Source organism: Pelophylax lessonae, assembly GCF_965119305.1.
Source record: "Pelophylax lessonae genome assembly, chromosome: 7".
Lineage (NCBI taxonomy): Eukaryota > Metazoa > Chordata > Amphibia > Anura > Ranidae > Pelophylax > Pelophylax lessonae.
This window is the reverse complement of record NC_138774.1, coordinates 176,637,584-176,653,303: the sequence shown is the minus strand read 5'-3', so window position 1 is coordinate 176,653,303 and position 15,720 is coordinate 176,637,584. Positions and strand designations below refer to the sequence as shown.

The window sequence follows — 15,720 nt, the reverse complement described above, 5'->3', positions numbered from 1 at the left end:
AAATTTAGTATCCGTTTTATTAAATAAAGCTTGGTTGTTAGTTTAAAAAAAAAAAAAAACTGGCTCCTAACTTTTTTAGCTGGCTCCTAGATTTCAGGAAAACTTGTCAAGCCCTGGTCTATGGGATTGTGGACGTTAGCGGATGACATCTGCTGACATCCAATTTTGCGTCCGTTCCGTTTTTTAAACAAAAGAAAAATAGGGTTCTCGTCCGTCTCAAAAAACGGAACTGAACGGAATGGACGCAAGACGGATGTCAGCGGATGGTCATCAGCTAACGTCCGCAATCCAATAGACATACATTATGTCCGTTTTTCATCCGCAAACGGATGGGAGGAAAAACGGACATACGGACCTCCGCCTGTATGAAAGGACCCTATGTCTTTAAGAAGTTAAACTGCCCTCACTTACAGACAGACGTTCATTCCTTTGATCTAAAAGAACGAAATGATACATTGTGTTTATAGTTATTTAGCAGCCTTAACAATGTTGATAAACATTTGCTGGAGGCTCCTTCTTTTTGACAGCTGTGAGGTGAGCAGAGAACAGCTCTGTAAGGCCTCATGCACAGGGGGCGTTTGAAAAAATGAGCTGCAAAGCCATTGCTGATGCCAGGAAAATGCAGCTGTAAAACGTGCTTTTAGAAGCATTTTGTATTGGAGTTAATGCACGTTTTAGCCACATTTAGCAGCCTTTCTCTGCCCTCTTCTATTTTCCAGCCTTAAATCCAACTACTACAGCTTAAAAATGTCTGACATAGCCTAATGCTATATGCGGCGTTAAGCAGCCTTTAGCAGCATCAGGCGGTTTTACAACCGAACGCTGTTGCTCCAGAACGCATTGGCCCTGGGTTTCTTTTACAGCTTGAAAAGGCCTATACCACTTACAGCTCCTAAAAGCCTATGTGTGCAGGAGGCCATAGCATAACATGGAGGGGCTTTTTTAAGCTTCAAAAAAAAGTCTGAATCTCCTAAAAGCAGCTGTAAAAACGCCCTGTGTGCATGGGGTCTTAGAATCGAGGACATGCCGTTTGAAGATCGTGCAGCTCCACTTTCTCCTTACTTTGAGTGTTTCCCTATCCATCTCTGCCATGGTTGTAATCTATTGTTCCAAGAATTCAGAATCCTACCAATTTTCGATAAATTGTAACTTTAAACGGATTAACTTTTGTATTTTTATTTTCCAAAAATCCTCATAAACAAAGATAAATGTGCATACAGCTCTGAGTGCTGAATAGAAAACACATTTGCATCATATGTGTAAAATATTGTTTAATTTATTTTTTATTTTTTTTGGAGATTTTGTGAGGTTTTTTTTTTTTTTTTTTTCCTTGCATAACTGCTATAACAAACTGACCCGGACCTTGTACAGCACATGCACGAGGCACTGACATAATTGGTGGCCTACACAGAGAACAAGTAAGAAGGAGTTAACCAAAATATATATTTTTTTTTTTTCATGGCTGTATGGGTTTTGGAGCAGGGGCAGGGCAGAACAGAGGGATTAGCGACAACTAGCTTTAAAGGACATGTATTTGTAAGTGACATTTCTGTATTCATATCTATTTTTTAGTTAATGCTTGTGGTTTATTAAAGAGGGGGAGGAGGAAAGCCTGCTTTCACACTTCCCAATTTTAAGTGCAATCCAACCATACCCTCTATTTGGCTCCCCTACTGCACCCCCATTCTCAGGAATTCCATTCTTCAAAAGTTCACAGGTACCCCTATAAAACATCCTCACACCCAACATTTCTCCCCACCCCTCAAATAAAAAAACAGTGCAGGGCTCACAAACTCAAAACCAAAATGATAAAAATTTATAGCAATGAAGAATAATCCTACGAATCACCAAGTTCTTACCTCCTATGTCTTCTTTCCAAGTGCTAACCAGGCCCAACTCTGCTTCGCTTCCAAGATCAGACAAGATCAGGCGCATTCAGTGTGGTGTGGCCATTTTCCTTTTCCCTGAAGTCTATTGTTAACAGCAATATGTGTAATCAAAATGCTTTACATAAACTGTGATTTCCTGGTAATAAACAACAACATAAATCAAAAAAGTGCTTAAATCTAAGAAATATAGGGGGCATATACAGCAGAAAATACACTAGGAAAGAAGAAAGAGTCCCAAAAGCTGTGATGAGAAAATAGGATGAGCTTCTCAGGCCATCACTATCAAACACTCGTAATGTCTCCCAGGTCTCATTGATCACACATAAGGCTTACCAAATAATGCGCCCCTCCATATTTGGGATCGGCCGATAACGTTTTATCTGGGCCTATACCAATACCCATTTTCGGGGCACCCTTCAGGCCAAAAGCTGATATTAGGTGCCGATATCCTGTACTATTAAAGTTTTTATTTTTACACTGTCCTTTTTAAATTTTAGTTTTTTTTAATCACTTTTATTGCTGTCACAAGAATGTAAACATCCCTTGTGACAGTAATAGGCAGTGACAGGCACTCTTTATGGAGGGATTTGGGGTCTATAAGACCCTAAACCCCTCCTCTGCACTTAAAAGCATTCAAAATGCCAAGTTTGGCTGTTTTGAATACTGTATTTTTAAAGAAAAATATCTGGTGCCTTTAAGGCTTCAGTAACCGGAAGTGATGTCATGACATCGCTCCTGGGTCATTACGGTTTTGTTTGGGTTCAGCCAGTGGGCAGAGCGGCTTGTAATAACAGCCAAGCGGCTGACTAGCCGCATCAGTTGTTATTACAAGAAAGCCAACCGTCGGCCCTAAAAACAGTACTGGGGTGATGCCCGTAGCGGCAGGCATCACTCCGGTACCACCACTTGAAGCAATATCGGCCATATTGGCAAGTTTGTGACTGATACTTAAAAAAAAGTGAATATCGCCCCCCAAAAATCGGTCAATCCCTACTCCATATGACAGTGGTCACATGTGCATAGTGAAATTTCCCCAGGAAATGGGCACTCTCTCCAGCCTCTACTCATTCACAGAGACACCAGGAATTTTGCTGTCAGATGTCCACAACTTGCAGGGAACCGCTGCACTGCTGGGAATTAGCTCAGCAAGACCGATGCACATGTGTCAAAAGAGACATTGCGTAAAACCACCAATAAAAATAATTTATTAAGTCTAAGCGCTTACAGACATCCAGAAGTAACACAGCATATCACATGGAGTTCAAGCATCAAAGATGGCCACCGTTCTTTCAGACATGCTCAGTAGCATGTATCTGGGTTTCGTCACAGATAACATCATTAGGGGCATGGATACACACCCATACTGAGCTGTTTAAAGTGGAACTACACTGTATCTGAGCACCATAAACCAAAAACCCTATTTAATTGATTTTTAATATTCAAAGCAAACTCCCCATCCATCTATGTCTCAATGCTTTGTTTTGCTGAGAAATCACTTTGAAAATCACCCCCTAGCATTTCTGTCTGTGGCCATTTTGAGTAAGGGCAGATGATTCAAGGAGCATTTACTTCCTGGAATCCATCTGCCCATGCATGCAGACAGGATGGTGTGCTTAGTTGATAAGATTTCTTCTCATTCCCTGAAGACTCCTGGGATGTAGGACATGTTTTCCTAGGCCAGAAATCAGGAAGTAACTGAAAAAACATTTAAAAAAAAGTTGATAAGTAAATTTGATATAATTTCCTATCTATTTCCTAATTCTATAGAAGCATAACAAATAAAAATAGTCAATTGTGATTGAGAGGGTGAAGTTCCACTTTAAATAGACTTATCTGGCGAAGGGGGATCACATCCCATTGGCTAAGAGAAACATCAATCAAATCGTTAAACCAATGCTATTTTCTCATCACAGCTTGTGGGACTCTTTTCTTTTTTTACTCTGTCCTAGTGTATTTTATGCTGTATATGCCTCTATGATAATGGAGTTGTAAAGGTGGAAGGTTTTTTTATTTTATTGTATTCTATGCATTAAGATAAAAAAACCTTCTGTGTGCAGCAGCCCCCCTAACACTTACCTGAGGTCCCTCTCTGTCCAGCAATGTCCACGAGTGTCTCAGCCGTCCTAGATTCTCCCTCCTGATTGTCTGAGGCACAGCAGTGGCGCCATTGGCTAACACTGCTGTCAATCAAAGTCAGCTAACCAATCAGGAGAGAGAGTGGGGCAGGGCTCTGTGTCTGAATGGACACAGGGAACTGTGACTTGGCTCGGGTGACCCCATAGCAAGCTGCTTGCTGTGGGGGCACTCAACAGGAGAAAGGAGCCAGGAGCACAGAAGAGGGACCCAAGAAGAGGAGGATCCAGGCTGCTCTGTGCAAATCCGCTGCAACAGAGAAGGTTTATGTAAAGCATTTAAATACACATGTATGTTGCTGTAACAATAGACATTGGAGGAAAGGCCTATGGCCACACCACCACCCTGAATGTGCCTGATCTTGTCTAAACTTAAGGCTTGAGAGACATTGGGGGTAAGATCTTGGCGATTCATAGAATTATTTTTCATTACTATTCATTAATATTTATTTTTGGTTTTGAGTTTGTAAATGCTGCACTTGTTATATACCTATATCTGTTGTGCCGAGCTTCTAGGCATAGTGTCGGCAGCTAATATATACATGGATTCACCCGAGTGGAGATATTTTACCTCTACTTTCATTTAAAACAGCATTGTTCCTTTTCCTCCTGTGATCACGATTCCATGAGAACATCTCATGCTAATTAGCACATTAAAGAACCATTATTTATAGTGTTTTATTTATCTCAGGAAGCAAACATGTAAAGTGATCTTTCTATATTTGCCCTTTTGGTTTCCCTTTAAAGTGATTTAGGATAACATCTCCACTCTGTGTACCCAGGTGCCAATTCTCTAGAAAGAATATCTGATTGTGTATCTGAAACTCTTGAGTAAGCTGTGATGAATATACAGGAATGACTTCTCACTAAGCTCCTCTTGTTGAGATGTGTGGCCTCTGGATCAGACTTCTACTTTCTAAACAAACTGGTGAGCTGATGACCATGCGTGGCCCATCACCCTCCATCCAGGAATGAGGGCACAGAAACTAGGTCACATCGCATCTGCTGTCAGTCTCAGTGTCAGTAGCATTTGAGCTGTAACTGTGGCCGTGACACTGTATATTAATAACTCCAATCCATATCTGCTGATCACACGGTCAAGCCCCCCCCCCATCCCACCGCATCCTGACACTTACCTGTCAAAGTAAAGGGAGGCTCTGTGGCTGGACAGATTTTCAACTCAGGAATTTCTTTTTAAATCATAGCTTTATATTTCTATTTCTCTGAATAATATAAATGTTAATATTAAACTCATGTATGAGTATATAGCTTTTCTGACACATTTATATGTAAGTGATTCGTAATGGGAACTTTGAGCGAGGACAAAAATCTTCACTGACCAGGAAGGTTATTTGCATTACATGCACATTTCTTTAATGTTAAATAAAAGGTACCTTTTGGGTAGTGAACAACTTAGCGGTATACTTAGATCGTCAGTGTAGAATTAACACATGAGCAGTATCCTGAGATGGTCTGCATGACATGGACACCAGAACAGCAAGTTGTAATGGTGTTTATGGAATGAACACAGGAGCAATATCCTGAGATGGTCTGTGTGGCATTAACACCAGAGAAATATGCTGGGATGGTGTTTATGAGCATTAACACCTGAAGGGATGGTGTGGGTGGAATGAAAACCTAAGCAGTATTCTGGGTGGAATGAAGGCTGGGGTGATGGGCAATAAGCTGGGATCCCCCTCAATTTATGGCCTGGACATAGGCCACATTGCCGGGTGGGTAGTACAGAACTGACCAGTGGCCTAGGTCGTATGGTGTGCATTGTAGATAGAAGTGCTATCCCCTGATTTCCAGCAGAGCTGGCTAGTAGCTTAGGTAGTCAAGTGAGAAACTCATGCTGACCTCAGTTGTAGTCTAGCTTTTATGGTAGCTAATGCATGACTAGAGGTAGAGTTGCTTGTTTCACGGAAAATCCATTATACTAGTGGCAGTTCAGACTGAGCACAGTGAAAACTGCAACATGTTGGTGCCTCTAGGATTTGTAAATTATGATGAATGACATTGAGGTGTGCAGTGAATGAGCACATTTTTATGATCTATGTCACTTATTAGCTATCAGCTGTACATTTTACAGTATAATGAGCCGGCTTTAGTCCTCTATCCATTATCCCTTCTGAAGTTAAGAGTCTAGGATCTCAGCCTGGCACCCCAGCAGCATTTTACTCATATAATCTTCTTCTTTTCCTTAGGACTTCCTCACTGATTTAATGATGTCTGAAGTGGATCGATGTGGAGATAATGAACACCTGATATTTCGGGAAAATACATTGGCCACCAAGGCCATCGAGGAGTACTTAAAGCTAGTGGGACAGAAATATCTACAGGATGCTCTAGGTAAAATTGTTACTTTCATGTTTTTATTGGCAGACAATCTGCACACTCATGGTGTTTAAAATTGCAAACCGTCCATAACAGAACTAGGGTGACATGCAATATTATAGCCGTTTTTCTTGTTTATACTATGCATGATTTTTTTTCTTCATTGTGGCTTGGATGTAGGTAGCGCTGCTGTATAGCAGTCAGGATGCTGTTTCATTTTCCCTCTTGCCCACCTGTTCTGCCTGTTAATAGTACTTTAATGGAAGAAGAGCAAAATAAGTGTCATTATTTAAATAGGAAATTTGCAGATGTCAAGGGACAGACCCTGTGTCAAATATTTGTCTCTAAAAGTGTTTGTCCTTGGAAAGGTCCCATCCAACACTTACTATAACATTGGTTCAGTTCTTCCCATCAATCAAAGTTAATTTTTTAATCATTGTATCTAATTACCAACATTGTGAATGCAAAAATAAATATACTATATCCTAAAAGTTGTTATTGGGTATATTGTAACATGATGAGTTTTCATAAACTGACTTGGCAGCTGAGTCTCTGGAGGAACTTTGATGCTGGAATCTTTTGAATATTTGTCATTCTACTCCTGTATAGTTGTTGACCGCACCTCACGCTCCATGAATTGACACATGGGCTCTGCACCATTCACCTCCACATCTAGTACATAGATCATGTGACGCAGCAATATTCTAAAGAAACTATCTCATATTTAAGGAAGGTCATACATTTTGTAATTTTCCTTCCTTCAACTGTGGATTGAAGGAAAAATAATTACTACATTCCCCCATCAACACAGGCCTTTCACACAGCACTATTGTGTTCTGCCAGCATAAAGCCTTCCCCACCGGGAGAATACAATGATTACTTCTGGTCTCTTTAGCCGTCAGCAGTGATCGGATGAAAAAAAAACCCAACAGGCTGATTTGTTGAAGTTGATCAATGGACCAACTTCAGTACAACCAGCCTGCCCATAGACGGATCAGTATTCGGTCAGTTCCTGCTGAATTTTGATCCATCTATGGCCTGCATAGATAAAGCAGCGACACTCACCTGCTTCATAAAAAGGGGAACTGAAGAATTTATTCAAGTTTGGGTTTGCAGAGAGCCTGGTCTTCCATTGCACAAATACATGTATCTGTATTCTGCATCAGCAAGATAGCTTGTTTACTGAAAACCTTTCACTGATGTGATGGCTTGCCTACTAGAAACAGTAATGTCTTGACTGTTTTATAGTTGCCAACAGTCACAGATTACCCGGGACATTCACATATATGGGATAGTACACTCTGCATTGTAAAACCCCCCACCTGCAGCGCCGGGGTAACACATAGGTTAACTTCAGAGCTTTTTTAGATCCTCCCCCGCCTCCTCCTTTCCAATAGATTAAGTATACAAAAGGGGGGGGGGGTGTTTGCTTCTCTCTGATTGGGCGGGAGTTGGAGAGGGGGCATGGGCAGCCTTGTAAAGGTGAAGATTGATATGGCAGGCCGCCTTGAGCTGAACTCTGCAGTATGTGTGAGGCTGGGGTGCATGGAAGCAGAGGTACGTTTCTACAGTGCAATTTGGGCTCTCTGCCGCTCCATCTCTGGGGTAAATGCAGATACCTGGGCTCTTTGTTGTTTTTTGTAAGGGAGAAGAGCGAGCAGCAGCCATTCTCAGGGACACACACACCTCTGCACTGACCTCCCTCCCCTTCCCCCCCCCATACACAGAACAGTGTACACATTCATGGCTGTGTGAGAAGCCTCTGCTGTCAGCTGTGTCCTTAGCCTTTGACCATCTCTATCATGTCAACAATCTCTGAACCCATCTCCTGTATCATGTCCTCACAGTCTCTGAACATCGTCTGTACCATGTCTGCAGTCTCTGACCATCTGCTGTACTATGTCTGCAGGGTCTGACCATCTGTTGTACTATGGCTTCAGTTTCTGACCATCTGCTTTACCATGTCTGCAGTCTCTGACCATCTCCTGTACCATGTCTGCAGTCTCTGACCGTCTCCTGTACCATTTCTGCAGTCTCTGACCGTCTCCTGTACTATGTCTGCAGTCTCTGACCGTCTCCTGTACTATGTCTGCAGTCTCTGACCGTCTCCTGTACTATGTCTGCAGTCTCTTACCATATCCTGTACTATGTCTGCAGTCTCTAACCATCTCCTATATCATGTCTGCAGTCTCTGACCTTCTCCTGTACTATTTCTGCAGTCTCTTACCATCTCCTGTAGTGTGTCTGCAGTCTTTTACCATCTCCTGTATTATGTCCTCACAGGCTCTGACCATTTCCTGTATCATGTCCTCACCGGCTCTGACCATCTCCTGTACTATGTCTGCAGTCTCTGACCTTCTCCTGTACTACGTCTGCAGTCTCTGACCTTCTCCTGTACTACGTCTACAGTCTCTGACCTTCTCCTGTACTACGTCTGCAGTCTCTGACCATCTCCTGTATCATGTTTTCACAGGCCCTGACCATCCTCTGTATCATTTCTGCAGTCTCTGACCATCTCCTGTAGTGTGTCTGCAGTCTTTGACCATCTCCTGTATCATGTCCTCACAGGCTCTGACCATTTCCTGTATCATGTCCTCACTGGCTCTGACTATTTCCTGTATCATATCCTCACAGGTTCTGACCATCTCCTGTATCATGTCCTCACAGGCTCTGACCATCTCCTGTTCTATGTCTGCAGTCTCTGACCATCTCCTGTATCATGTCTTCACAGGCTCTGACCATCCTCTGTATCATGTCTGCAGTTTCTGACCTTCTCCTGTATTGTGTCTGCAGTCTGTTCATTTCCTGTATGTGTCCTGTAATGTGTCTGTTCATCTCCTGTATCATATTCTCAGGCTCTGACCATCTCCTGTATCATGTCCTCAAAGGCTCTGACTATCCCCTGTATCAGGTCCTCACAGGCTCTGACCATCTCCTATATCATGTCCCCACAGGCTCTGAACATCTCCTGTATCATGTCCCCACAGGCTCTGACCATCTCCTGTATCATGTCCTCACAGGCTGTGACCATCTCCTGTATCATGTCCTCACAGGCTCTGACCATCTCCTGTATCATGTCTTCACAGGCTGTGACCACCTCCTGTATCATGTCCTCATGTCCTCACAGGCTGTGACCACCTCCTGTATCATGTCCTCACAGGCTGTGACCATCTCCTATATCATGTCCTCACAGGCTCTGATCATCTCCTTTAGCATGTCTGACCTCCTTTACCAATCTCTGACCTTCTCCTGTACTATGTCTGCAGTCTCTGACCGTCTACTGTAGTGTGTTTGCACTCTCTGTCCATCTCCTGTATCATGTCCTTACTGTCACACCTTGGCTGGGAATTTATATTGTGGTCTGGTGTGTTCTGGATAGTTTCCCTGCTGGCTGAGCCACTGGGTGATTCCTTTTCTGGGCTTGTTTCTCACTATCTCCTACCTTTTGGTATGAGACTCTTGCTCCACCCAGTGGCCAGCTGTAGTCAGTTACCTCGTCCCCTGACCTATATATACCCTCTTCTACTTCCTGCTAGTGCCTGAGTATAGGTTTTGCTTCCTGTTGTCTGCTGTGTATGTTTTGCTCTCGTTGTTGACCTTGACTTACCTCAATCTCGCTTTGGATAACCCCTTTTGGACTGTACCGGCTCTGGCTATTGATCTCGGCTCGCACTTGACCTCTCTTTGGATTACCCCTTTTAGATTGTACCGGCTCTGGCAAACGGACTTGGCCTGTTCCTGACTACTCTTCTGGTCTTCGCTCCCTTGGGGTCTGGCTCCCGACCTACTCCAAACCATGAGTCCTTTCTTATTAGTTGTTCCCTAGGTTTGCTGGTTGCACTTTAATTTGTGGTCCCGATATTTCGGCTGCAGGACCCTATCCGCTCCTCCACCTGATACCGGGATAACAAGACTACTGGTCAGGAAACCGGAGGAGCAGTAGGGGTCTCTGGCAGGCCTAACAGGATACTCAGGCCAAATGGACCTCAACGAATTGGTGCAGGCAGTCACACTTCAGGGACAACTTCTGGGTGTGCAGGCCAACCAAGTAAAGTCATTGGAGAAGAAATTAGAGTCCATCATGACTATGCTGTCCTCCAAGTCTATCATGCATGGTCCCAGTCCTACCGCTCCTCCGGTTTCAGTAACTATTTTCGGAAGTTCGTTAAAGAATTTTCCAAGATTCTAGCCCCCATCACAGCCCTCACTAAGAAGGGAGTTAATTGTTCTCAGTGGCCTCCAGAAGCTTTAGAAGCCTTTGACCACCTCAGATTGGCCTTCTGCTCCACTCCCATTCTTCGCTATCCGCAACCTTCAGCAAAATACTTCATGGAAGTGGATGCCTCTGAAGTGGGTGCTGGAGCGGTATTATCCCAACAAGACCACTCTACCAACAAGTTACACCCAGTCACCTTCTTTTCAAAAACAATTTCTGTCTCTGAACAAAATTATGATATTGGGAATCGTGAGCTTTTGGCCATCAAACTGGCATTTCTCTGTCGCTCATTGACAGACGTAGTCCTCCTTGATTAATATCAACTCGGGTTATACTGCCCTCTACAGGAGTAGGACTAGACAGGAAAGAAAACGTTCTGGCCACACCCTAGGGGCAGTCCCAGAGGGTATATCCTCTCACTTCCTGCTACAGCAAATCAGTTTTTTTCTGTCTAGTTAGGAGTAAGGACCTAGATTCCTTGCTAGGATCTTCGGTCCTGGCAGGATTTTTTTAGAAATACTTTTTTTAGACAGCTTTTTTTCTCCAGTGTTCCTGTGAGATCTTCAAGCAAGTACGCTGAAACTGGGCGACGGGCTGGATGTTGAGATCCAGTGGTCACCCCAGTTCAGCCTACGAGCGCGTGCAGGCCATAGCTCCGCGCTGGGACGGCCGCGACATAGTCCCACTGGACGGGGACTGACCCTGCGAGTTAAACGTCTCGCCTGGACGCCAATGACCAGCAGAGTCACGGCCTCCGTATTGGTCGACAGCCCCCCCACCCCGGTGGAGAGGGGTTCGGTCAGGAGTTGGCGCCCGCCTGGTTCCGGTATGGTGAGTAGAATGTTCCCCCTCTCCCCCTGTCGGGTTTGTTGGTGGACGCGGGCCCCTCTCTGGGATGGTCGGACACTCAGTTTCTGGGTCTCCCCTCTATACTATAACAGGTCACAGATCCCCCAATTTTGAGTGTGATTTTGTGAATAGAAACCAGGAGGCTTGGTTTGGGAGCTGACGATCTAAAGTCACTATATGACTGTAAGGGTGACTGAAGTCAGTGGCAGACTACTAAAAGGCATTACCATGAAGATAGAGGTATCCTACCTGTCATAGTGTGTACACAGGCCGATGCCTATGCCTGAGTACTGCAGCCACAGATCGCTATCCCTCCAGAAAGCCGGTCACTTCCACAGGCCGCACAGCCTCCCGCAGGCCGAGGACACCTCCCGCAGGCCGAGGCACTTCCGCAGGCCGCACAGGCCGAATGCACACCTCCTGCAGGCCACTGCTAGCTTGCAAGCCGCCGTTATCCTATACAGACCGCCGCCATTTTTTCTTGCAGATCGCACAAGGCCGCCATATTTGCGTAGCCTCGTGTCTCCAGCATGGGGGCGGCCATGTTTGAGGTGACCAAACACCTCGTGGAGTAATTGGGAGGCGCCGGAAGGCGTGTAAAGGGGCGGAGCCGCCTCCTTGGCCCAGGGAAAGCAAGCCAAAGACTTCCTGTCTGTAACAGACAGTGCTGGAAGCAAGTTGATAAGAAACTTCTGTGCATCAGGTGAGCCTTGGGGTCTCTCTCTCTCTCTTTCTGAGGGGTCCAAGCAGGTAGACTGAGGGGCGCTATTGCGCTGGGGGACCAAGTTAAAAAAAAAAAGAAAAATGTTTTTTTTTCTTGCAATTCATTTTTTTGTGTTTGCTGGCCAGTGTCTTGTTACATGAACCCTGCCACACATGTATCCCCACCTGATCCAGTCGGGGTGGCCGCAGGACCCTCCAGTACCCCATTTGTGATGATGCATTATCAGCAGTTTTGGAGTCTTTGGTATACCGGGTGGAGGTAGCCTGTCAGGGACGGGGGTCAAGAAGAGCGACCCCCGCCTACCCCTATGTCATCTGATACTTCAGATACGGATTCTGAGCTGGTCATTGCAGCCCCTTTTCTGGGGTTGTTGTCTCAGGTACGGTCTCCTCAGACAGTGAGGAGGACGCTTCTGCCTCCGCCATAGCACAAGAAGCGTTGGTGGAAGGTCGCCCGAGGGGGTCCCGACCCCGCGCCCACGGCCTCCCACCCGGCGGCGGTGCGCACATCGCCTGCAACTCCCGCGACACCACACTAGTTGTGTCTGTCCGGGAAACCTTAAATCTTGAGGTTACACCGGCAGAGGTAGCGGAGACTCATATTCCTTTTTTTGGTACTAGCAAGCCTACCAAAATGATGAAGGGTTTCCCTTGCTCAAATGGGGTCGTCCGTAAACGAGCCCCTGCTATTTCCAAACGCATTGCTAGGCGCTATCATTTTGAGGAATCCCTCATTACAAAGATGGACGGTACCACCAATAGTGGACTCACCGATTTCCAGACTAAATAAAGCCACTGTTATCCCGTTGGATTGACAGAATGGGCCCCACCCATCTCTAGGGTGGGGGGACGTCTTCACCGGTTTCCGGATCCAGGGCTTTCCAGAATCCCGGATAAAGGGGTTCGCAAGGTCATATGGTCGGGATACAAGATCGAGTTTCGATCACTTCCACCGGTGCGATTCTTCCCTTCCAATATTCGACATCCCCGGGTCGCTTAAAAAGCTTGGCGGGGGACAGCTTGATGCAACAAGCAGTGGTAGTTCCCATTCCTTGGAGGAGTTTTAGTCAAACCTGTTCACAATGCCCAGGAAAAAGGGCTAGGTGCGTCCAATTCTGGTCTTGAAAGAGATGGAGTCCATCCATACAGTGGTGGCCTCCCTGCATCAGGGGGATTTCCTGGCGTCCATAGACATTTAGGATGCCTATCTTCACATCCCCATCTTCGCAGGACATCAGCGTTTTTGTTGCTTTTCCCAAAGATCATCCCTGGTTCCCACCAGGAGACTCAACTATCTGGGCCTAATTTTGGATACATCCTTGGCAGGAGTGTTTCTCCATGCGGAGAAACTCCAGAAGATTCAGTCAATGATTCGGATGTTGCTGTCCGTCAACTGGCTGGGATTGATAGTCTCCTCTTTAGAGGCAGTACCGTTTGCCCAGTTTCATACCCGAATTCTCCAAAGAGGAGATTCTTCTCATATGGTATCGGAATCCCGATTCCCTGGACAATCGGATCCAATTGAGCGAGCGGACCAGGGAGGCTCTGGTCTGGTGGCTTCGGTCTCCGATGCTCAGCCAGGGGAAGTCATTTCTTCTGATAAATTCCAGGTTACCGATAAATGTGTTGGAACTGAGAGCGATTAGACTTTGTCTGATTTACTGGACCGAGCAGCTCCAGGGCAGCCCGGTTCGGATCCAATCGGACTATGCCTCGGTCATGACTTATGTCGATCACCAAGGGGCACCAAGAGTGCCCTGGAGGCCATAGAAGTGGCCAACATTCCTATTGGGGGAACAGTTGTTCCAGTTCTCTCGCGATATTTATCAAGGGGGTGGACAGGCAGATTATTTCAGCCGTCAGATTCTGGATCAAGAGGAATAGTCTCTTCATCCAGAGGTATTTCATCAGCTGTCCCTTCATTGGGGCACCCCGGATATGGATCTGTTGGCAGGTTGGCTCAACAGGGCTCGCGCCCGCGATCCTCTAGCGGACGCAGCAGACGCGCTGAGCGCCCCGTAGGGGAAGTATCAGCTACTGTATGTCTTCCCCCTTCTCAAGTTACTGCTGAGATTTCTCCGCAGGATAGAGGTGGAGGGAACTCCAGTTATCCCGGTATTCCGGGCTAGCCTCGTCAAGCCGGGTACGCTGACTTGGGCAAGACTAGTCGTGGACGCTCCTTGGAGACTTCTTCTCAGGGAGGATCTGCGGTCTCAAGGACCGATCTTCCATCGTGCTTTACAGTCGCTGGCTTTAACGGCCTGGCCATTGAGACCCAGGTACTGAAGGACAAGGAATTGTCAGCTTCAGTTATTCCTACTCGAATTAAAGCAAGAAAAGCGACTTCCAGCAAAGTCTATTATCGCACATGGAAGGCTTATATTGCGTGGTGTGAATCGTAGGAGTTTTCCCCCACGTACCTATTCGGTGACCCGAATCTTGGTTTTTTCTGCAAAAGGGGGTTGAGCAGAAACTATCCTTGAGCACTATCAAGGGTCAGGTTTCAGCGTTGGCAATCTTCTTCCAGAAGCATCTGGCTACTCATTCCTTGGTGCGGAATTTCATCCAGGAGGTGCAGCACTTGGCTTCGCCAGTGCGTGCGCCCTTACCACCCTGGGATCTTAATTTGGTGTTGTCGGTTCTTCAGAAACCTCCCTTTGAAAATATCAGGGAGATTCCCTTGCTTACATTATCCCAGAAGGTGGCCTTCTTGGTGGCTATCACTTCTGCACGCAGGGTGTCAGAACTGGCTGCATTATTGTGTCATTCCCCATATCTGGGGATTCATAGGGATAAGGTAGTTCTTCATCCGAAGTCATCTTTTTTTCCTAAGGTGGTTTTCAGACTTTCATCTGAATGAAGATATTGTGCTACCTTCCTTGTGTCCTAAGCCCAGTCATCCTCGGGAATGTGCGTTGCATTCCTTGGATGTGGTGCGGGCAATCAGGGTATACCTGAAGACTACGGAATCATTCCGTAAGACGGATTCACTTTTTGTGATCACGGATGGCCCCAGAAAGGGGTTGCCTGCATCTGCCGCGACTATCTCCAGATGGATTAGACAGACTGTGGTACAGGCTTATTCTATTAAGGGTCGGAATCCTCCGTTCCCTGTTAAGGCGCACTCCACTCGAGCGCTCAGTACTTCCTAGGCCTACCGCCATCAGGCGTCAGTGGTCCAGGTGTGCAAGGCGGCTACCTAGTAGTCGGTGCATACCTTTACAAAATTTTATAAAGTTGATGTGATGGCATCGGTGGATGCCTCATTTGGCCGCAAGGTTTTGCAGACCGCAATTTGAGGAGACCGGTGGTCTACCTCAAGGGTTTTTTTCCGTTGGAATTTCTGTTGAGTCTCATCTTTTGATTGATGAGCCTTTTAAACTTCTAGTTGGCACCGGTTGGGCCTTCTAGATTGGATTTTGATTTCCATTTTCCCACCCCTCATTTGTGGCACTGCTTTGGGACGTCCCGAGTTGATATTAATCAAGGAGGACTACGTCTGTCAATGAGCGACAGAGGAAAATGGATTTTTGTAAAATCTTACCGTAAAATCCTTTTCTCTTAAGCTCATTGA

The 15,720-nt window shown here is 45.8% G+C and overlaps 1 protein-coding gene across 10 annotated transcripts in view; it reads left to right on the top strand.

The window, feature by feature from the left end:
* DAB2IP (DAB2 interacting protein) overlaps nucleotides 1-15,720 on the top strand; it is a 695,389-nt gene that overhangs the window by 548,849 nt on the left and 130,820 nt on the right. For all 10 annotated transcript variants that reach the window (XM_082263572.1, XM_082263570.1, XM_082263568.1 and 7 more), the window contains one exon: nucleotides 6,229-6,373. In XM_082263572.1, coding sequence (XP_082119698.1) covers nucleotides 6,229-6,373 — 145 coding nt within the window. The remainder of the gene's footprint in view (nucleotides 1-6,228; nucleotides 6,374-15,720) is intronic.